At 37.9% G+C, this 23,793-nt stretch overlaps 2 protein-coding genes across 2 annotated transcripts in view; both read right to left on the reverse strand.

Moving 5' to 3' along the window:
• The window catches only part of LOC137036251 (uncharacterized protein KIAA2012), a 48,061-nt gene extending 37,514 nt beyond the window's left edge, over positions 1–10,547 (reverse strand). The window contains exons 1-7 of the mRNA XM_067410286.1: positions 10,446–10,547; positions 10,066–10,335; positions 4,591–4,714; positions 2,369–2,509; positions 1,764–1,930; positions 1,179–1,365; positions 141–274 (exon numbers count right to left, since the gene is read on the reverse strand). Of these exons, the coding sequence (XP_067266387.1) occupies positions 141–274; positions 1,179–1,365; positions 1,764–1,930; positions 2,369–2,509; positions 4,591–4,714; positions 10,066–10,335; positions 10,446–10,547 (1,125 nt within the window). The remainder of the gene's footprint in view (positions 1–140; positions 275–1,178; positions 1,366–1,763; positions 1,931–2,368; positions 2,510–4,590; positions 4,715–10,065; positions 10,336–10,445) is intronic.
• Positions 10,548–13,644: 3,097 nt separating this feature from the next.
• Positions 13,645–16,526, reverse strand: fzd7a (frizzled class receptor 7a). The gene has a single exon (XM_067408985.1). It carries the CDS (start codon positions 16,107–16,109, stop codon positions 14,448–14,450), a length of 1,662 nt encoding a protein of 553 aa, XP_067265086.1. The 5' UTR covers positions 16,110–16,526; the 3' UTR covers positions 13,645–14,447.
• Between the last annotated feature and the right edge of the window lie 7,267 nt (positions 16,527–23,793).

Below are 23,793 nucleotides of genomic sequence, written 5' to 3' on the forward strand. Positions count from 1 at the left end.
TTTTGTCAAGAAGTTAACATGCAGAAAAGTAGGTTTGTTTGGGTTTGTTTACAAAAAGCGCACAGGTTTAGGATTATGGTTGAGATAAATGTGTCTTCAGCCATTTCTTGGTGTGTAATTACCAAATACAGAATTCTTACCACTGTTGAAGTGATGTCAGAGTCTGAGTTGACCAGCGGGCTCTGGTTAATGGGCGGCAAGTGAAAGACGGTGAAGCTGGGATCCGTCTCCATATTCACTCTCCTCACGTGAGTTTCACCTCCACAATGTCTTACTAAAGCAAACACAGATTGACACAGAACATACTTATCACATTTATGACTTCAGGTTTGTATCTATGTTGATTTTATGGACTTTAAAGGGATAGTTCAGCCAAAAATGAAAATGTGATGTTTATCTGCTTACCCCCAGTGCATCCAAGATGTAGGTGACTTTTTTTCTTCAGTCGAACGCACATTATGATTTTTAACTGCAACCGCTGCCGTCTGTCAGTCAAATAATAGCATTAGATGGGAACTTCAACTATAACAGTAAATAAAACTTGCTTAGACAAATCAAAATTAAAACCTGCGGCTCGTGACGACACATTAATGTCCTAAGACACGAAACGATCGGTTTGTGCGAGAAACCGAACATTATTTATATAATTTTTACCACTAATACACCACTATGTCCAACTTCCTTCAGCTTCCTGTTAGTGAGGTCAAAAAACGCGTTCTGTTGACGGAAGTGATGTCTCGCCCATATACTTCAATGAGCGCGAGACATCAATTCCGTTGTCAGAGCGCTATCCGACCTCACTAACGAGTGCTGCACGCAGTTGGACATAGTGGTGTATTACAGGTAAAAAATGATATAAATACTGTTCGGTTTCTCGCACAAACCGATCGTTTCGTGTCTTAGGACATCAATGTGCCGTCACGAGCCTCATGGTTTAATTTGGATTTGTTTATGGAAGTTTTTTCGACTCTTATTGTTCAAGTTCCCAATCACTGCTATTATTTGACTGACAGACGGCAGCGGTTGCAGTTAAAAATCATAATTTGCGTTCGACTGAAGAAAAAAAGTCATCTACATCTTGGATGCACTGGGGGTAAGCAGATAAACATCACATTTTCATTTTTGGGTGAACTATCCCTTTAAATGGCCGCTAAATACTGATGTAGTTCTTGTCTTACTCTGGCGGGATCCCTCCATGTGTCCACCGTAGTAGTTGACCCGTGAGAGTGGGCTGTATTCCAAAGACGAATCCACATACACTGACCTTAGAGGGCAAGTCTCTGCAACACCATTTCCACTCTCCATCCGAGTGCGCTTCCCACGGCCATTTAGATCCTTGAGATGGTCGATAAGATGTGGGAGTATCTGGTATATGTCAAAGCAAAATTATGAAAAGCTCTTTAGCTAAGTTTTGAAGTTATGGTCACGTAGTTTGGACAAAAAATGGCTATCATTTAGACATTTGATCAAATTCACATGTACAGTACTTCGCCTTAGCATTTCTGCTATTTGTTTTTCATTGTAAAGGTTCAAAAGCCAAATACTTCACATAAACAACAGTATATTACATCAGTGACAGAGATTAGCCAAGAAAATGAAATCAGATGCTGTTAAAGGTCAGCTGTTTACTTATGAGTAGACCTTTCCAAGTGTCTGGTCTTATGATGCCAAAAGCACAGTGTCAATTATAAGGCTAGAGGGAATTTCAGGTCACTGTTAGGAAAAGAGACGAAAAGAGCCAGAGGAAAATGGACTAGACTCACTGTTTGATCTTCAGTCTGATGTGCAGTTTGTGTCTCAGGGATCGGACTCATCTGAGCTCTGCATGTGTCAACAGATATCCTGAGACTCCTATCCTGTCTTTTTCTCTCTTTTGGCTTCTCGCTCAGTTCGTCTGTCTGTACTTTAGTCTTAAAGGTCATTTGTTCATCTGGAATCAAAATCGATATTGAAATTAGGTTAAAGCACAACTATTATTCTGCGTCCAATTATTTTTCACAGTGAGCAGAAGCTGCTCACAGAAGAAGCTGCATGAAATAAAAATGGTTTACGTTTTAGAAATCAGTTTTTACTTCCTCTTGGCAATGGGAAGGTAAAATCCAAACTAAATGCTCCCAACATGAATAGAGTGCATTCAGAGGCAGGTATCTGATATGCTTTAAAGATCTCGAAGATGTAAACATTCACCCTCTGAATTGACTTTAACTAAACACTGGCAAACACGGGAATATTTTTTGCCTTTCTGCATCGTGTTCACTGGCATTGCTGTGCTGCACAGGATGTTGTTGATCTAATCAAGGACTGCTTTTGAATAGTCAACGTTTATCTGATCGTTAGTGTCATTTGTGTTAGATTTTGTGAACTATACCTGGTGCAGCATGAGTTCTCTCATGGATTTGTACACGTACCAAACCCTCTGTTATGGGTGGCAGAGGGCCCAGGGTGGCCCTGTTGGGCCGAGGGGAGCAGAGAAAACGTGGCTGGTATCTGACCTGTCCAGCTTTCTCTCCTGAAACACAATAACATTTATCATTTTAAGACAGATAAAGGATGTAGGCTATACTACCCTTCAAATGTTTGGGGTTGGTAAGGTTTTTTTTTTTTGAAAGAAGTCTCTTATGCTCTTAGGCTGCATTTATTTAATCATAAATACAGTAAAAACAGTAATATTCTGAAATACTATTAACATTTATAAATAACGTTTTTCTATTTGAATATATTTTAAAAATTTAAAGTTATACTATGTAACTTTTGGCCCTCTAGCAAGTTAAACAACAACACTGCATGCAGTTTGCTGAAGAAATTTTTTTTTTTGGTTGTGCTTCTGCTCATAAAACTCATAAACTCCAGAATAGTGCTGCAACAACCAAAATAAAATTACCCTTCACAGTAGATAATGCTTTACTCTGTTGGACAGTTACATATGGTAATTTATCTGTTCAATAAAATAGCCTTCCTTACTCACATATTGAGTAATAAAAACGCCATCTCTGCGTCACTTTTACATCTTTAAAATTCTTCAGTTCTCGCCATTTCCAAAAAGTCAAGCCAATTTCAGTCTTGATTGTCGTTTTATTACAAGCCCCTTTCACATTCTCATTTTGCCTGCAAGCTCTTCTCTGTTCGAGATTTATCGTGCTCCATGTCAACCTTTCTCGCTCATTGTGACAGCTAACCTCCAATGCCACTCCCACACCATACATAAGTAAAAATAGCGACTTTGTACACAATTTCCCGCGAAAACCTTCCCGTCAGGTCTAAAATAAAAAGACTTATACCTAATTGTCATAGTGAATCATGGTAAGACAAAAACATTTTAGAATAAGAATTGATGTGTTGACTCATTATTTACAGTTTGTTCATTCTGAACAAAAACGTTACATAGTGTCATTTAATTAAAGCTAAATTTTCGGGATCATTACTCCAGCCTTCAGTGTCACATGATCAGAAACATTTTTAATTATTATAGTGTGCCTCAGGGATGACGCATTTTTGTAGGTAAAACCCGGAAGCGAGTTAGCATTTTAGGACTTCCGGTTCCATCGCCCCGAAGTCAATGTGTTTTTTGAATGGGTTTTTGCTAAATCGCCTGACATAAGGTCTGTGGTTAACAAATACTTTCACATTTTGATCTATGACATAAAACACACCAGTTATAACCCACTTGTGATTTTTTAAACCTTTATTATGTCTTAAAAACGGCGGTTGCTAACAAGTTGCTAAAAGGGACTACTTCCTTTAGCGGGGACTTTAGACATCGTCATTAAAAACGGGACATTTGGACAGCATTTCTCATTAAAAAAATGGATAAGTATTCATAACAGCGCAGATCATAATCAGCGAGCATGTTTTTAAATAAAGTTGTTTTTTAAATAAAGTTTGAGGACGCTTGGTGGTGACGACGTTGATCCGCGACCATGGTGTGCTGTAGTCCGTTTATAGCCTTCTGTTAGCTTTTTATATCTGATGACTTTATTTAGGCTTCAAAATCTATAAATGTTGTGTTAACTTGTAAAGATTATCTTGATAGACAAAGCGTATACGTGTCATAACCCTTTGTTAAACACAGAACTTATTTTCTGCGATTTTCCAAAAGTCTATGGGAAAAATGCATAGGCTTTCAATCGAGGGAACATTTGTGTTGCTTTTTTTTTGTGGAAATCATGATACATTTTTCCAGGATTGATGAACAGAAAAAAACAACATTTATTTTATAAAAACAACATCAGTAGATTTTGTTATATAAATATCTTTAAGCATATTTAATGTGTTATTGCAAAATAAATGCATGAATTTCTTTCTAAAAAAAATAAAATAAAATAAAAATATCTTACTGACCCCAAACTTTTGAACAGTAGTGTACATGCAAACAAAATTATTTATGTTGTTCCAATGACTTGCTATCTTCCTTTTACCAAAAAAGTGAAATCTTTTAAATTTGAGTAATTGATTACTTTTTTTAAAAAAATCCCTTTTTAATTATAAATTATGTTAAGTGTAAAAGCATTTTTGCCCTTTATTGTATACATATATTCATTTAAGCCTATAAAATATTTTAAAAGATTGACCAGCTTGTTTAAAGATCCTCACCTTTAGCCTGGCTTGGATTGTAGTTCTTCTCTCCAGGTCTCCGTTGCATGTGGATGTTCTGTGTAGCATGTTTAGTATCTGGTAATAATGGGTGTGTTACACCAACAAAAGATCCAACTTTTGCCTAAAAGAAACAAAGAATCATATATAAAGCACACATGTGTTTGATTTTCTCATCTTCATGATTTTTAGGCCTCTCCAAACATGGAATTGTTCCACAATATCTCTTACTATCTCTTTTGAAACCACACAAACATGATGTTCACTTATTTTCAAGGTCATTTGTCTTGATTAGCATGACAGATTTCTCTGCACACGACCTCCTATTTGTATTAAACATCAGTGGAAAATGAAAACGTGAATGCCGAGCTGGAAGTCACACTGGAATTCTTTTGGATGCAATACCATGCAATATTTTCAAAAGAATATAAGAGAACTGAGATGTTTTGATCTCCTGGGTTGAACATTGAACAATAATAAAGAGACACCAGGTGCCAGACATCAATGCTTTGAAATCAGCTGCCTAAATATTCTAAAGAGGAAAAGACTTCTCTGTTAATGATATTATTAAATATTATAATGTTAAATGTTGTTTTGTGTTTGTGTGTTATGGAAGGTTATTAACATTTTGACTTCACATTTTGAAATCACCATGAAATGAAAATCGACAATTACTGTTTTTGTGTAATATTGCTGTATTTATTACAAATGATTTTTCAATGCACATCATTATTTTTTTAATCCATGTGCCCTCATAATCAGAATAACTCCCCCTCATCTGATGATGTGTTTACTGGCGAGAGGGCGGGGCAACCTGTCACTCACATGACATCACAGCAATTACAAACCACAACCAATTTCTAATGGACAAAATCAAATCCCACCCTACATTTTTTTCTTGTTCAAGAAGCTGTTTACTCGGATATACATCAGAATAGGGATGAAAAGATGTCTGTTTCATGCCAACTTTAATTTAGTTTTATTTGTATTTTCAGTTTAGTTTTTTTCCCCCAAAGTTGTCTAGTTTATTACATTTTATTATAGTTTTTTTGTATTTTAGGCGTGCCAAAGTGGTATTATTTAAAAATGATGAATACAGGTAGGTTAAAAAGGTTTCAACTTGTATAAAATGCCAAGTTTAAAAAAACTAAAATAAATTTTAGTGTGTTAAATTTGTTTTGTTTTGTTTTTTTTCCCCAAGATTTTTTGGTTTTGATTTTATTTAACAAAAATGTTCTCATATATATTTCATTTTTGTTGACAATAACACTGGTGTTATGTCAATAATTGTGAGCATTATTTGTTTGAATTCATCTGGCCTTGCTAAGGATGACTATGTCGGCCATTTTGAATCCCTGGCGCACACCTGTGTTGTTTACATTCTGCTGCAGTTGAACGTGACTGATCGAGACTTCACACAGGCCACCCACACGGAAGAGCCTTCTTCCTGGAACCCCTCCAAATCCCTGTCCAAACCCTCATGTCTATGAGGTAAACACACTGATTACTGCATTCAGCTCTCATCACCTGGATCATTCCCCTTTTGCCCCCGAGAGAGAGTGCCATTTCGGTCACATACTGCAGCAATTTTTCGGTGTCACTGAAGTTGCTCTTTTCCTGCTGATCACAGAGTATTCGGGCAGTTTCTCTTCTGATGGTTCATGCGGGTTTATGTTTGGATAATAGAAGCTGGACATTGTGAAAAGGAAGCCACCATGGAGTTTACCTTTCTCAATCAAGATGCACACCTTTGAATCTCCTTCTGGATCGACAGATGATTTTCGAGGGCGCAGAGAGAGGACAGATTAATGTGCATATAATGAGGGAACAGTCAAGGGCTGTGGAGCATTAGCAGATTGTGGTGGACGGGAATTGGATAGATTATGGACTGTGTGCTTATGTAAAATCCCTCAGGACACCTTTATTAAGATTTGCAGCTCACATCTCACAGAGGTCAAATGGCGCATTATGGGTAAATCACCAGTTTGATTGACCTGGAATGTGTGGAAATTGAAGACACCTTGAGGACTGACCGCGCGTGTGTGTGTTGCATACTGACGGCAGTGTTATCTCCCCTGTCCAGGTGCATTTTTAGGCACTCAGTGAAAGATTATGGAGTGAAATGTAAAATGAACATACCACATTTCACCTACTTGCCTTAACTCTCCGGCCAGAGTAGAGGTTCGCCAGTGAGGGCTGGTAAACTAATACTACCACAGAGTCTGTCACCCTGACCTGAACCTGAGTTTCAACTTTTCTGGGCAGTAAAACTTTGGAAGATTTACTGTGGACTGGCCTGTCCCTCAAGTTTATGTCCCACCTCTCTTACTCTCCAGTAATCAGGAGGCAACTTGAAGCAGATCTGCACAATGGTCCATTTGTAGTAGATCTGGGCCTCTTAACTGAAGAAATTTGACAGATAAGGAACTGTTTCATGCAGTACTTGGTCGTGTACGTGTGTGTTAACCGGTACATTAATCAGATGACTGTTCGGTTCAGCTGCCTTTTCAGTATCTAATGTTATTTAAACATGACCATTAAATCTTTATATCCAGTACAGTAAATCTGTGAGTGGTGTTTCCAGAATTTCATGACCTCTGCATAAACAACATCATTTTGTGTAACACCAAGTAAATGCAATTAAATTTATTGAAATGAATTTAATTTTTAATAGTCACACTATACCCTTGTGAAAAAGAAGTTTGCTTAAATGCATTGAATGTAGACAAGTATTTTTAAGCATATTTAAAAAAAAATAATTATTTGCAGATCATATAATATGAATATGAAATAAAAGGCCAACTTAAGATATATAGCCTGGAAAGTGTACCAGTGGCGTAACTTTAGGGCTGGGCGATATATCGAATGCTTTTGTCACGCGCATTTCGTCAGTAAAGCCGGTTCCCTGATTGCCGCTAAATCGCCATCACCTGCTTTCAAATATAGCGGCATTTAATAGACAGAGCCGTAGTTCACTGACAAGCCACGCAATATCGCGTTCAATACGGCTCTGTCTATTAAATGCTGCTATATTTGAAAGCAGGTGATGGCAATTTAGCGGCAATCAGGGAACCGGCTTTACTGACGAAATGCGCGTGACAAAAGCATTCGATATATCGCCCAGCCCCACGTAACTTTGTTTTAAAAAGTGGGTGGGGTGGTGGGTGGTTTGTGAAGATCGTACATCAGAAATGTAAAATAATAAATACTCAATTGTCATAGAATTCATGTTTAATATGATAGTTTCATCCTTACATCTACTATAATACAATATATTTTTAGTCTCGAGACTATAGTGAAAAAAAAATGTGTAGATTTGCTTTAGGTAGTATTAGTCCTAATGGACTAGTGGTAGAATTTTCGTTAAGCGTGTCAGAGGTTCTGGGTTCTAATCCGCCCTTGTGTATTTTTTTTTCCTACTTCTTCCTCAATAAAACCAAGATGTTCATCAGTGATTGTATATCAAGAGCAGGGACGGATACATTTATGTGCATTTTGTTTTGTGATTTCACAGGAACGAATAGAGAGTCTCCGCAATGGTGTTAAGCGATATATTGAAGCACTGTGTGTGAAGTCCAGAAAACACTGTTGCACCACTGATAACTGAGGCAACGAGCATCAAGAGAACACTGTTGCTTCACTGATAGTGGCAACGATGACTCATGATTTAAAAAACAACACATCCCAGTGCCAGGCTATATGTGTTAAAGAGAGTACATGTCCCCACCACTTTTTGCCAGGTTCGATATTGTCCCCACCACTTTTTGAAACATCTGATGACACAGATGTATCTAATACAAAAGAAACATCTTTAGTTTAGTTAGTTATGTTTAGTTTTTAGGTTAGCAATTCGTGCGTTCTATTTGGCACTGGGATGTGTTGTTTTTGAAATCATCCTGAGTCATCGTTGCTGCTGCTCTTGATATACAATCACTGATGAACATCTTGGTTTTAATGAGGAAGAAGAAGAAAAAAACACAGATTAGAACCCAGAATCTCTGACACGTTTAACGAAAATTCTATCACTAGCCCACTAGGACTAATACCAGTGTTGCCAAGTCTGCGGTTTTCCCATGAAATTGGGCTACTTTAACACTGTTGTCGATGGTAGTTTTTCATGTCTGCGCGTTAAATCGACCCAAAATAACATAATATTTAGCCCCTGGAATGCTAATTTTACCAAGGGAGCCCCGTCAAAAATGCGAATTTTACCCCCCAGAATGCAATTTTTTACCATGGGACCCCCCTGAAATATGATTGGGTTATTAGTTTTGAGGAGCAGTTGGGCGGGTTTTGTTACACCACTGTGCTTGCCGTGTTTTTTATTACCTTTTGTTCCTATCACATATTTTAGTAATCATCATAAATTAGGTATCAATCGAAAGCATACAAAACATGCAAAATTCATCTTGTGAAAACCATTTTGAAATTGGACATTTGTTGTACCATGGAAACAGTACTTTAAAGCCTTTTAATGGGCTCAGGTTTTGTAATATCTATTTAGGAATACATTTGGAACACAACTTGGTTAGACATTTGGCTTTGATTTTTAAATTCCATTATTTTGTAAAAAAAATAAATAAATAAAAATTACTAATTTTTGTGTGAAATAAAACATGTTTAGTTCAGTAGATTTGCTTTACAGTAAACCTGAAGGGTGACAGTACACGTTAAAAAAGTGAACTTTGTAATAGTCAGCTTAAAAGTTTTACATTAAAGTTTAAATCTTTTTAATAATCTTTTTTCATTCTTTAAAGTACACTTATTTTGTGTTGACTAACATACTACAGCAAATTTTATAGTGCTTGAATTTAACTGTAGTGTGTTATACAATAATACATTTAAATAGTTTTAAATCTACTTAATTGCAACTTCATTATGTGTAATTACAAATATATTTAAATGTCACATTCAAGTTTCATTAGAAATTATTAAAGTATTTTTAGTTTACCGTTAATGCTTGACAGTAATATTCTTCTACCATTATTTCAAAGACAATAGAAGTAATTATGAAATTACACATAAAGATTAAGTCCCTATTAAGCAGGTCAAAAAAGCACTCTAAAACTCAGCTAGTTGTATTTAATGCAAATTTAAATTGTAACACATCTTTTCCATATCTATAACATGAAAACAGTACATTCAGTTCACACTTTCTTTTAAAAGTATATTATTTCTGTAATAAATATTCTATTTTTAAAAGTGTTCTTTTTCACAACACTGTAAAACATGATAGATTTGAACTTATTTCTTCTATTTAACTCTTTAAGTTTTGGATTTTAAACTCAAGTTTATATGTTTTCAAAAGTTAAACTTAAAATAATCCATTGTCTTGACTATTTGTGAGTTGAAACAAAGGTTATCTTCATGTTTAGTTGAGTTTACTCACGTTTTCAAGGCAGCATTTCTAAGTTTTACCACCTGGAAATGTTTTACAGTGAAGGGTAATAGTGTTATTCTTTTACACAAATTTACCTTCTTTTTTCCAAAGGCCAAAATAGCTCCAGTCAGGTCTTGCAGTGTGTGCAGCTGCTTCTCAACTTCCTGTTTTGGGCAGCTTGGAGCCTTTCTCTTCCTGTTAACCTGGCCAGATTGGTATGCCAGCGCGAGATCTTCTGAATAGAGAATAAGAGGCCCTCTCCTTGTACTGTAGGTCTTAGGTGGCGCTGGCTCTAGGCCTCCAAAAAACCGGCCACTGCTCGTAAGACGCAGCAGGGGAGGCTGAGATTTCCAATTGAAGTAGTCCTAGTTAGGAAAAGATCATGTTTCTGTTGACTGTGTTCTGCTGCATTCGAATAAATCAAACTTACTCATTGAAACTGGCCTTATATAGACACATATGTAGAAACATTTACCTCTGGTTCAAAACAGACCTCCAGTCTTCCATCATTACCATCTTCATCTGGCACAAAATGGCCGTACCCACGACTCAGCAATGACAGGACAAAATCTTTCATTGTGCTGCTGATAATGTTCTTTGGATGAATGCTGAAAAAGTACATGCAAGTTTTTAAAATGACAAAGGCATTTTCAATATTGTTATAAATCATCTAGGTTTTAAAGAACTTGTTTTTTTCTCTCGTACCTCAGTCTGTGGCCCAGCACCCCTCTCCTCAATGACCGTTTCTCTTTAACTCAGAATGCATTTGCGTGTTCGCTCAGCATCCCCGCCTGCTGCTTTTACATACTACAGAATCATTTCGACCCATGTTACGAATGTCTGTGTTTGCTGAGCTTTGCTGTTGCCAGGCTCTCCACAGCTCCTCAGCAGAGCACTGTTTTCTTGTTGCCTTGGTTGCAACCAAGCAATTACCCCCTCCTGGTCAGGCCAGAAACTCTGACTACCTTTGCTAAACCCATCCTAAAATGCAAACAAAAGTAAGTTGACAGCTCACAGCTTGTGAATAACGTGAACTGGGTCTCCAGCTCGACACGTCCCGTCATATGCCCAGTATAACACATCCCTAATTAGTGTTATTGACTGTGCCACAAGAAATAGACCTTTCCTTCCTTCACATAAAACCCCTCATCAATCAAAAAGACAGGGGAAATTGTTAAAGCACAACTAAAAGACCTGCAGAATATCCTTAAATAATCTAAGAGGATACCGCAGGGTTATTATAGTTAACTGAAACTAAAATTAAAATCATGAAAACCATTTTGTTGCTTGAAATAAAATAAATATTAACTAAACTAAAATAAAGTATTAAAAAACTTAACATAACACTAAAAATTAATAACAATTATATAGACATATTAAAAACAACAGAATTAAAATGTAACTAAAATTAAAAATGTAAATATGAAAATATTAATAAAAAGTAAAACTGTTTTGAACATGTTTTAGGAACACTTTGAGTAACACTTTACAATAAGGTCCCATTAGTTAATGCATTATAACATTAACAAACAATAAGCATATTTGCTACAGTAATTATTAATCTTTGTTCATTTTAGTTAATGAAACAAAAATACAAATGTTAGTTTATGTTAGCTCAGGTCCATTAACCAATATTAACAGAAGCAACTTTTGATTTTAATAATATATTAGTAAATATTGTAATTAACTAAGATTAATCAATGCTTTAACAGTATTTTTTCATTGTTAGTTTCTTAACAAATATATAGTTGTCATGAAACTCTTCCAAGCAGCTGATTGGTTCACTTAAACCCAATTGGTCATCCAATCATTCCGTTTTGTTCTATTTTATTCCTGACTTTGAATCAGATCAGTTCATTGCAGTGCACCACGGGATTTCACTTGCCCTCCACCTTCCCCAGCACCACCTGCCTAGATCTGCTCGGAGGGGGGTTCTCCCTATATTTCCTTGCAGCAGCCTAAATACACTTCAATGTTTTTATGTGCATTTTAGATGTATTCTCGCTCATCCAGCAGCAGCGTAGCAGATCTAATCCGCCAAGACCAAACGTACATTCCATAATAAATGCTGTTTAAATTAATTCAGAGAGTTAATATAGTTAACTAATGTTGATAAATGGAACCATATTGTAAAGTGCGTAAAGTATTAACTGTGCATTGGTTTTGATCTTTTGAGCTCTTGTGTTTTAATATACTCAGATCTGCAAGAGGATGAAGGTTTTAACTAAGCGTTACAGTTTACTGTAGAGGGAAGACTTCTTCAGACTGCTGTGGATGCCTCTGAACCACAACACTAGCCTCTTCAACCACAACTCCATGTGCTTTGTGTTACATGGTGAATCATTTTATTACTCTGAGATCATACTTTGTGACGGTGAACAGAGAACCCTAGTCCAGCCACCTGCAGGGTTTAATAGGCTGATGAGGACAAAATGTTAGAATACTTAACGTTAACCTGCCTCTGAGCTGAGCTCTTGCTTTGAGTATTGTGAAAATTAAACCTTCTATTGTCTTAAGAAACAGCATCCACCTGTGATCCTTGAGTTGCTTTTGACCCACATTGATGAATATAAGTATAGTAAAATAGGGCTAAAGACTGTTTTAAGTCTTTCATAGGCTGTTTTTTTTTTCTTTCTATTTTTAAAATTTATTCATGTGTATATCACAAATTAGTTGCTTTAGAAAGTGCCACAGTTAATATGGGCACTTTGCACATCCAGAGAACAGTACTGTAAATGTTAGGGGCCTAACAGATTTACAGTAAAAATATTTTAAGGTGCATGATATCCAAGAAGGCCAAAAGCTTGTACTTTGTAGGCATTTAAGAGTGTTTGCAACACAATTATAGTTACAGAATATGATTCATGAAATATAAATATAATATTAATATATTTTATTCACAATATAATATGCAATATAATATTTTGGTGATTCATTTTCCTTTGCAGTACACTCTTAAAAACAAAAGGTCTTTATTGGCATCTATATGCTTCCATGAAGAATCTTTAAAATCCATGTAACCCTTCCATTAGACAAAAGGGTCTTCGTGAAAAAAGGTTCTTTTGATTTTTTGAATGTTCTTCTCACTAAAAAATGGTTCTTTTAAAAACTGAAACATTCTTTTTGGGGAACCAAAAATGGTTCTTCTATGTCATCACTTTGAAAACCCTACTTTGGATATTGTCTATTTCTTCAAGGCTGTATGCATCTAAATACATTTAAAGCTCTCCAATAACACAAGACATAAATTATGTACAGTAGTTGATGATAATCTAAATTTTTTGCTTAAAAATAAAATATAACGTATGTTTCGTTCTTGAAACTTGTTTTTGCAGTCCATTCACAATACTTAAAGTCGACTCAGCTTGTAATCAAGTGTTCGCAACATATCAGTGACCTGTGGGTGGCGCCAAAGCACCGGTCGTACACTTCATCTCTGTAAGGCAGGAGTTTCTCTAAACACCAGTACTTTTTATTCGTTCAATAATATCACCACAGTAAACATCTGAACGCACAGCTGTATTAGGTTTCATTCTTTGAGGCTGACTTTGTTTTGGAATTAAATTAAAAATAATTTTGTCTCATGTGCTTTTCGTTTTAAAAGTCAAGACACCAAAATACCACGTTTGGTCTTCAAACGATTGCTTCAAATAGTTATTCCAAACACTCTCTGATTGTTTTCTTACAATAAATGCTTAAGGTTTAACAAATTAGCACGTGGTTTACACATTTCTATATCTCTGTTTTTTATAATCTTAAAAGTAAAAACGTTTTGTAGCAAACAAGCGCTGTCTAATGCCAAATGTAAAGTAAAATGAGTCAGTTCGTTAAAAATCTAATCATTTTATTCAGCGAAACTGTACAGATACAAAGGTCTCTTACCAAATTTTAAAAACCAAGTAAAAAACAGCAAGATTATTTTCATAAATACATATATTCTTTGAGAAAAGGTGATTATTTACACGTTACATCGTTTAAAGGGAGCTTGCATAAATTCACAGCTGCACACATGCATATAAGTATCCCAATCCTAATGCGTACTTGACGGTCCATGTGTGCCTAGTATGCATGATTGTCGACGGAGGGCTGCGAAAGTCATACAAGTCCCCAGTTTAAACAAGGGATGGTACATGTGTATAAGGCAAATTACGTCCAAAATTTCAGGTACAGAACCATGAGCGTTGCGCAAAGCATTCAGTACTGTCTACAGAGATCTCACATCTGCAAATGATACACAGAAATACAGTCAAATGTCTTTTTCACATACAGATATATGAGAAAAACAACGGTTAAACAGACTCAGGCTGATAACACTGTTCATGATGGTCCGTTTCCACCGTGGAAACGTTTAGGCACACAGTAGTGTCCACAAAACTCACTCGTTTCGCGTAACAGTTCGCCATGTCTCCGCTCGAGACATTTACCTCAGAGAAAAGTTGCTTGGTCGTAGCCTGACCAAAACTATTATTTTTCCTTTTCATACCGTCGTCTCGCCTTGGTTGCTATTGCTGAGCCTTTTATAAAACCTGCGCCACGACTGCAGAGTTTTCCCAGACCATATCCAAAACCCAGAGGTGATTCCTACTATCATGGTCATCAGGTACTTTATCATGAATACGGTGAAGTCCGGAGACATAGGGGCGAAGTTATTGACCGGGCAAGGGACGGCGAAACGCTTACACGTCTGCATGTGCCAGGTCTTCTCCCATTGCTCTCGGAAAGCCTGCTCGTAGAAGTAGCACGCGATCACGATGGTAGCGGGAACCGTGTAGAGCACACTAAACACGCCGATGCGCACCATCAGCTTCTCCAGCTTCTCCGTCTTGGTGCCGTCGTGCTTCATGATGGTTCTGATGCGGAAAAGCGACACGAAGCCGGCCAGGAGAAACGAGGTGCCTATGAAGAGGTATACGAAAAGGGGCGCGAGGACAAAGCCACGCAGCGAGTCCACGTTGTAGATGCCAACGTAGCACACACCGGTGAGGAGGTCGCCATCCACTTGGCCCATGGCAAGAATGGTGATGGTCTTCACTGCTGGAACAGCCCAAGCGGCAAGGTGGAAATACTGAGAGTTGGCCTCGATGGCTTCATGACCCCACTTCATTCCCGCAGAGAGGAACCATGTGAGGGACAGAATGACCCACCAGATTGAACTTGCCATGCCGAAGAAATAGAGGATCATGAAGAGGATAGTGCAGCCCTCTTTTTTGGTGCCCTGCGCGACGGTCTTGTAACCATCGTCGTTGAATTTGTCAATGCAAACAACTTTGTCTTCAAGGAAAAAGCCTGCTGCGTAAGCAACAGCCACCATGAAGTAACACCCGGAGAGGAAGATGATGGGCCTCTCCGGGTAACGAAACCTCCTCATGTCCACTAAGTAGGTGAGAACAGTGAACAGTGTACTGACACAGCACAAAATGGACCAAATGCCCACCCAGAGCCGGCCAAATTTGACCTCTTCCTCTCTAAAATACATCAATCCGTTGGGTCTAGTGGGCTCACATGGCGCCCCGCAGTCCTTTTCGCCCATGAAGTGGTACTTCAGATAAGTGGGCACTTTGAGCTGCAGTGGACATGTGAATTGCTGGTTGGGTCTGACCACGCTCGGCTGTAGTGTGATCAGTTCTGGGACGTAGGGCGTCGGGTTTGAGGTCGGGCTTCCCGCGTCCGAGGTGTTCTGGCCCACGCAGATCTCCCCCGCGCCGTGGACCGGGAAATTCTCGCAGCGCAGTCGCTCGGGCCACTGGAAACCGAACTTGTTCATGAGGGCCTCGCAGCCTTGTCTCGCGCGCTCGCACAGGGAGCGACACGGCGGGATGGCTTGCTCGAGCACAGTGCAAACCGGCGCGTACATGGAGCAGAGGAAGAACTTCAGGTCCATGGAGCACTGCACTTTCACTAGGGGGTAGAACTGGTGCACTTCCAGCCCGGCGTCCTCCTGGTTGGTGTGACCCAAAAGGTTAGGCATAATGGTCTGGTTGTAGGCGATGTCCGTACAGAGAGGTATCGATATGGGCTGGCAGAAGCCGTGCTCGGGAATGGAGATGCCCTTCTCTCCATGATACTGACCGCTGGACGGCTGCAGGGCCAGGGTGAAAAAAAGAAGAAAATATCGAGTAATCCCGCGACAGTGTTGCATTTTGAGGAAATTTAGGTGATTCGGTCCGAAAGAAATAAAGCTGCGAGTTCACAGAGAAAAAAGTTTCTGTGTGACCAGTTCGTACGCGACCAGAAACTCCTTGTTTGAGCTTTTGTCACGACACTCGTGGTGTGAAAGCAATCATGTTAAGCAAATGAGTGGATTTGTGAATGAAACAAAAGTCCGAAAATACATCCAAACTAAATCCACAACGAGCGCATAGTTTTTTTTTTTTCTCCAATGTTTGTGAGGGAATCTTCCGAATGTTATTTCAAGTTTTCCGCCTGGCTCTCCAAATCCCGCGTGTAAGCCTGTGTATCCAGTGACTTTAGAACTGCCTTTCAGGGAGTCGTATCGGTGCTGGAAAACTTCAGTCGGATATCTTGAGCAGAGTGCGCTTTCGCGTGCGCTGAGTAGACGCGCTTCTCACTGACTGGATGGTTTGAGCGCAAGCGAAGCGCACATACAATAATGTGCCGTCGGTTTCTACACACCCCTCATTCAGAATCACTGCCCCTCGACGCGGGGCGCCTTGAAACCAGTAGCGTTTTAGACCAATCACAGGTTTTGTTTTCCTTTGCGTCTTGCTTTTGATTGGTCATTGGATGTAATTGCGGTGGGTTTCAGCTATCAGAAACTTTCCTTCTACATGCGGCGGAGAAAAAAATCCATAGGCTGCATTCTGAAAGTGATTTATTGGGCATGCAAAACGGTGCTAAACCTTGCACACGACTAATACTTAGTTAAACAATTTTAGTTTCTCGATTCTCATCCATATTTTGCTTTATAAAACCTTTCAAATGATAATTATGTATGTTGATAGTCAACATTAACAATTGAAATATATGTACTAATTTGCATATCAATGTATGGCAACACTGAGTCAGTGTATAAAATGTAAACACCCTTTTATCGGATTGGTTTTCTTGTTACATTCATATAATCTAAATTGGATGAAAGCAGATGCTAAATCAGAAAAAGCAGAGCTAAGCTTCCTGTATACAGTACATCTTTCCCAATTTAATATCGGCATATTTGTTATTAAAGTAGCCTATTATTTTGCAGGATTGTTTTAAGGTAACATTATGAATTAAATCATTAAATGTTAATTTAATGACACACCTCATACCCACTTTTCAGGCTGGCATGGGTAGTTAACCTGCTATAAAGCAGGTAAATATTTTGATCATTTTCATTTGAATTATTCTCACACAGCGGGTGGGGACCATCAACTAAACATTTTGGACTACTTAAGGGCAAAGAATGCAGAGAATTAAATGTACATGAATAGTATGTCCATGTAAGGAAGTGATTAAGAGAAACACTTCATGAAGTCTGTCTGGAAAATTCTGTGAAATAGTATATTAAGGTCCAGATTTAAAGAAGAGAAATAAATAATTGCTAAACCAAACACAGCTTCAGTGGTGCCAAAAATGCAAAAAAATTCACAACTTGTTACAATTATAAACCAATTAATTAATAAGTGTCTGAGACCAGCACTAGGCAGAGCTATTGGTTTATTGAATAACTTATTCTTAATCATAAATAAAAAATCTTCTTCCCTCTGCTTGAGTGTGTTTTAAAAATAGCTTTATAGCTGTATGCCTGGTTACGCGGTATGTAAATGTGAGGGCTGAGGGAGATGATCTGCTCTATGGACCTCAACATCAATCACACGGAGCCCAAAGCTGCTGCCTCAGAAATGAGCGCTATGGTACACTTATTCTGGTACTCACCGTATAGCTCTACAGCAGCCCGTGTTTGATCACTGCACATATACACTCACTTCATCTTTCAAGAGACATGCAACTTAAAACTTCGACTGACATTTTCTTAAGAGTATACTTCTCTGGCTTATTAGATCATAGTTGGGAGGGCTAAAAAATACATCCAGTAAGTTGTTCTGATGTTGTTTTAGTGATTAAATGAATTCATGATTCTTGTCCCTGTTTGAATTTGAGAACAGAATATGGTAGAAAATGTAATGCTATACTCTGCAATGCAGTGATTTACATAATTTTGTGTTTTTAATATACCTAGGACCAACAAAAGTAGGAACAACATGTGAAATTTGGAATAGGAAATGATTTTAAGAGATGGTATATGATATGGTGATATGGGTGGCTTGAAAGATGCCAAAAAGAAATGATTTAGTAAAGATGATTAGACCAGTGTGAGAAGTTCATATGATTTTTTAGTAGACTTCATTAATTTTTGTGGTTTCCCACTGGACCTTATTAGCTCTCACACTGCTCAGCTCCACAATTTTACTCTTCAACTAAGAGAGAAAGTGGAAGGAGGTAATAAAGGGAATAAGGGTGGCATGTAGTGGAATAAACTACATGATCTGTTGTGTTTTGGTGACATGATGTAAACCTCTGCTCAACTCTCCAATCCTATTTGCTTTGAGTAGTGTCTTTATTAACCTATTGGTGGTTCTTGAGGTTAAGTGTATTTGACCTTTAATCATCCTGACAAAAAAAATCAAACCACTGCTTTTAGTGTGTCAATATTTATTGACCTTTCTGTGTTTAGAGCTCTGCATACCTTTACATTTTTTTGACGACTGACATCTGAGGTGAGCATAAAAAGACAGCATTTTTAATATGCCAAACAAATCATTTTAAATGAAATACTAACAAAAATACAAATATATTATAATAAAATCTACAACTATAAATTTGAAGCAAGAATTTTCTGTCCTTTACTGATTTGGTTTGGAAAGAGGGGACATCTTAAAGGATTAGTTCACTTTAAAATGAAAATTAGCCCAAGCTTTACTCACCCGGAAGCCATCCTAGGTGTATATGACTTTCTTCTTTCTGATGAACACAATCAGAGAAATATTAATATGCCCTTGTGTAAGAATGTCAGTTAGGCTTTTTTCGTAAGTTGAATACAGAAGGCGGTCTGGCAGAAGTTAGATATTTTACTTTATAACTTGTTAAATATGGATATTTTTCTTACACAAATGCATCGATTTGCTTCAGAAGGCATTTATTAACCCCCCGGAGCCATGTGGAGTACGTTTATGATGGATGGATGCACTTTCTTCAGCTCATACTCGTCCCCATGCATTAAAAAGCTTGGATGCATCAGGATATTTATTAATATTTCTCTGATTGTGTTCATCAGAAAGAAGAGAGTCATATACACCTAGGATGGCTTGAGGATGAGTAAATGAGTAAAGCTTGGGGTAATTTTCATTTTAAAGTGAACTTATCCTTTAAGGAATCACAATTTCTTGCAAAATAATTATGTTGTTTCTTTCAACTAGTTGTCAGTGAAGCAACTTAAAGGTGCCCTCGAATGAAAAATTTAATTTATCTTGCCATAGTTAAATAACAAGAGTTCAGTACATGGAAATGACATACAGTGAGTCTCAAACTCCATTGTTTCCTCCTTCTTATATAAATCTCATTTGTTTAAAAGACCTCAGAAGAACAGGCGAATCTCAACATAACACCGACTGTGTACGCCCCAATATTTGCATATGCCAGCCCACGGTCCCAACATTATCATTATGAAAGGCATTAGACAAGGGCAAAACGTCTGGATGTGCACAGCTGAATCATCAGACTAAGTAAGCAAGCAAGAACAACAGCGAAAAATGGCAGATGGAGCAATAATAACTGACACGATCCATGATAACATGATATTTTTAGTGATATTTGTAAATTGTCTTTCTAAATGTTTCGTTAGCATGTTGCTAATGTACTGTTAAATGTGGTTAAAGTTACCATTGTTTCTTACTGTATTCACGGAGACAAGAGCCGTCGCTATTTTCATTTTTAAACACCTGCAGTCTGTATAATTCATAAACACAACTTCATTCTTTATAAATCTCTCCAACAGTGTGTAACGTTAGCTTTAGCCACGCAGCATAGCCTCACTCATTCAGAATCAGTGTAAACAATATAACAGTATACAATACTCACATAATCCGACGCATGCATGACGAACACTTTGTAAAGATCCATTTTGAGGGTTATATTAGCTGTGTGAACTTTTTTTAAAGGGCATATTGCAGGTTAGAGCTTTAGTGATTCAATGTATAGAAAAATAATGTATGAAATAGATTTTCTTGAAAAAACACGCATAAATACGCTACATAGGCTTCTGGAGTCGTTTTTTTATTGAGAGAGAATTTTACTTCCGCATCTGAAAAATGTTAAACCTGCAATATGCACTTTAAGGCACTGTTTAAGGCAAGCGCGATCTCTGTGGGCGTGGACCATGGGATTTAAAGGGGCCACGTCATAAATCGGCGCGTTTATAATGATGCTCCAAAATAGGCAGTTAAAAAAATTAATTAAAAAAAATCTATGGGGTATTTTGAGCTGAAACTTCACAGACACATTCAGGGGACACCTTAGACTTATATTACATCTTTTAAAAACATAATCTAGGGCACCTTTAAATTATTTTTTTTTATTAAAAGTCACTGATGGTTTCAGAGAGGCTGATTTCCCAAGGGAGTCGCTCGGATACACCCACTAACATTCACCGGACCCTTGAGACAAAACTACAAGTCAACATCACTGATATTAAAAGTGAAACATCTCTGACACGACCCCACCAGAGAACTAACTGTAAGTTTCCAGGAAATCAATTGTTAGCTTTCCAAGAACATTTTCTCCCACTGGTGCTATGTTTTAATCACTTATATTTTGCAGGAAAAAAAAAAAAAAAAAAAACTAACATGTTTTCCAGATTTTGTGCAGTTTCTTTTACAGTTTGTTCCATGCATCTATTGATGCTCGCCCCATCAAAGCCTCATGATTTAGGACGTTCAGTACATGAGGAAATCTCATTACACCATGCTGGATCTACTCTCCCAGAGATTTTTTTATCATGCACATTCTCCATGCATTTCCCCCAAATATTACCACTAAATAATATCCCTTTGCTACAGTTTCATTCTCTCGTATTCATATACCCATACCAAGACAAATGAACGAAAAAGCTTTTTCCAAATTTGAATGGCACTAGCAGAAAATCCCTCCCCCGGTCATTCAGCTCTTTCAGTAGCAGGTCCGTAAATTTGCGGCCGAGTCTGTTTTGATTTGGTCAAGCCCTTGGTTTCCCGTAGTCTGGCACCAACGTTAACTTACAGAGGACTGTGGCACATAACTCAACACTGCATACACGAGCAAGCCAAATAAAACGCTTAAGGATGGTCAGTGAGCGCTTTGAGGCGCATCGTCCCGGGCCAAGTGTATATCACTGTGGTCATTTAGCTACTGTGTCAGTCTGTAAAGCTCTGGCTCTCTTCAGTTGAGATTTTTCCTGCAGGAAAACCTGCTTACAGAGTTGCACACCCAGATATCTGCCTGTGTGGTGCCGGTATATTAACCCGGTACTCAACACTTTCCTGTTTGAAGAAATGTTAGCTCTTGTCTAAATGAATAGTGTGCATGTGAGAGAAGAAATACAAACCTGTTTTACATACTAGCTATCGGCCCGAACTTGCAGAATGGCACGGCATTCATCTGCATTCAGTTTCATATAAATGTCCTTTGTTTGAGTTATATTTCCATAGCTAATGGCAAGAGAGTATCATGATTCACATACATATTTAAAAAGCCCCAGGCAAGTCTGCCTATAACAGTGGTTCTCATGCACTGGGAGAGGTGCAGGCAGCAGATGAAGGGATGGTGTCTGCCGAAGGAATGAATGAAGATGGTCATGAGAGAGAGAGAGAGACAGAAAGGCAGAAAGAGCCACAGGAAATGCAGGTTACGCTGGACTCTTGAGCATTGCCTGAGGATAGGCTGCAGGCGCTAAATCATAAATGACAGGAGGCTTATTCAGTTCAGCTAATGGGTCCCAGTGTAATGTCGAAGGGGTTAATACTGCCTCTCCAGAGAAACATGATGTCCACGGTGCAAAATGCTGTTGATATGAATCTAAGATCATGTGCTATTTTATCTGATTGGTCAAGTAAAAAGGATATTTAATTCAAATAAATGTTGAAAGGAATCATAAGGAATTAATTTAATAATTTCCCCCATAATAAACAGCACAATATCCATACTAGAGCTTTCGTTGTCAGAAATATTTCATGTAAAGGCATAAACTGGGGCACAATATGAGAAAAAAAACAGCTTTGTAATTCCTTTTAAAATGTGTTACATACATACTAAGAGCTTTTGAATGTCCGTTTCTGTGCATTTAAGAGAGAACAGATCTTGTGTAGTTGCATGTGAGAGAATTTTTAGGGTATTAGCGTGTGCATGTGTGTGTGAGCTGGACCTGCAATTAATTAGCAGTTAAAACTCCCTCATTTAATCTTTGTGCCAAGAGCTCAGTCCCTCTCCAGCTTTCCGTGTTCTCCTGTCACAGGGGATGGGAAAGGGGAGGAAAGCTTTGGTTTAGCCGTCTGATCATCCAGCTTACTGAACATCACACTGTGTTACGGAAACAGAGCTCCAGGCTGTCTCCACAGGACTTCATGACAGATATCCACACCCTAACTGCACCAGAATGTGATGCTTAAGATGTTTTATTGCCACACAGTTTAGTGGTATAAACACAATTTACTCGTAAACTCCCTTTTTGACATGTTTATGTATATTTTGTGAGTTGACAAGTTAGTTTCGCCTTATCTTTCAAGCTTTCCTCCTGCTTTTTTCGTAGTGTGTTCTTTCTGACCCTGTGCAAGGTTTTTTCCCCTCCATTTCTGGTCGACATACTTCTAAAACTTTCCACTGATGGAGTTTGTCTGTCATTTGTAAAACTCAAGTGGCCAGCTGTCAGAGTGCAGGCGTCTGTCTTATAATCCCTTGATTCAGAGCAAGAGTTTCTCTTTTTTCTACAGTGGAAGATGTACTCGTCATATAAACACGCTATACCGTTAACATAAACACAGCCGTCTGGCAATATACATTTTAGGGGAAACAATTTAGAGAAATGTGGGCTCATCAAAGGCAAACTGAAAGAAGCGGTTTGCAGGCTGCAGACACACTCATGTTACTTAGCTATCTAAATGAGGACATACCATAGACTGCCATAGACTAGTTACTATAATTATAAACACTATAGACTAACCCAAACTAGGGTTTCTTCTAACCCTAGAAGAAAGCTTTTTGCATTTTTAGAAAAAAAAAAGTGTTTTCATAAATAAAAAAATTATACAATTTAATAAAAAATATATTTTTACAAATTAGAACAATAAGTTTTGTCAAATTTCTCTGCTGAAAAATGTACTTAAACCATCCTAAGGATCTTGACTGGTTTAAGCCAACACTATCTCATGACCAATTCTTACGTATTTTACGAGGTGGCTAATTTGTACGATTTGGTTGACGGGTAGGTTTAGGGGTGGGGTTAGGGGTAGGTCATTGTATGAAATATGAATTGGGCAACTCGAAAAATATGTATGATTTAGCAAAAATTGTATGAATTTGTACGAATGAAGTCGTACGAATTCGCACAAATTAGCCACCTCATCAAATATGTAAGAATTGTTGTGAGATCAGGTTGGTTTAACCTGGTCTTCATGTTGTCAAGTGGATGTTTAGCTAGTTTAGCTTAGTGGCCAACTGGTTTCCTAGTTTGACCAACAGAAAAGTGCGCCCGTTTGAGCGTGATCAGTCATACGTCTTAATTTACATTCATAATCGGCCTTACAATCGTTAAGTGTGTGCGCGGCTTAACACTAAAATATACTTTAATGTAATTT

This window comes from Chanodichthys erythropterus, chromosome 14, assembly GCF_024489055.1.
Source record: "Chanodichthys erythropterus isolate Z2021 chromosome 14, ASM2448905v1, whole genome shotgun sequence".
In the NCBI taxonomy this organism is placed as follows: domain Eukaryota; kingdom Metazoa; phylum Chordata; class Actinopteri; order Cypriniformes; family Xenocyprididae; genus Chanodichthys; species Chanodichthys erythropterus.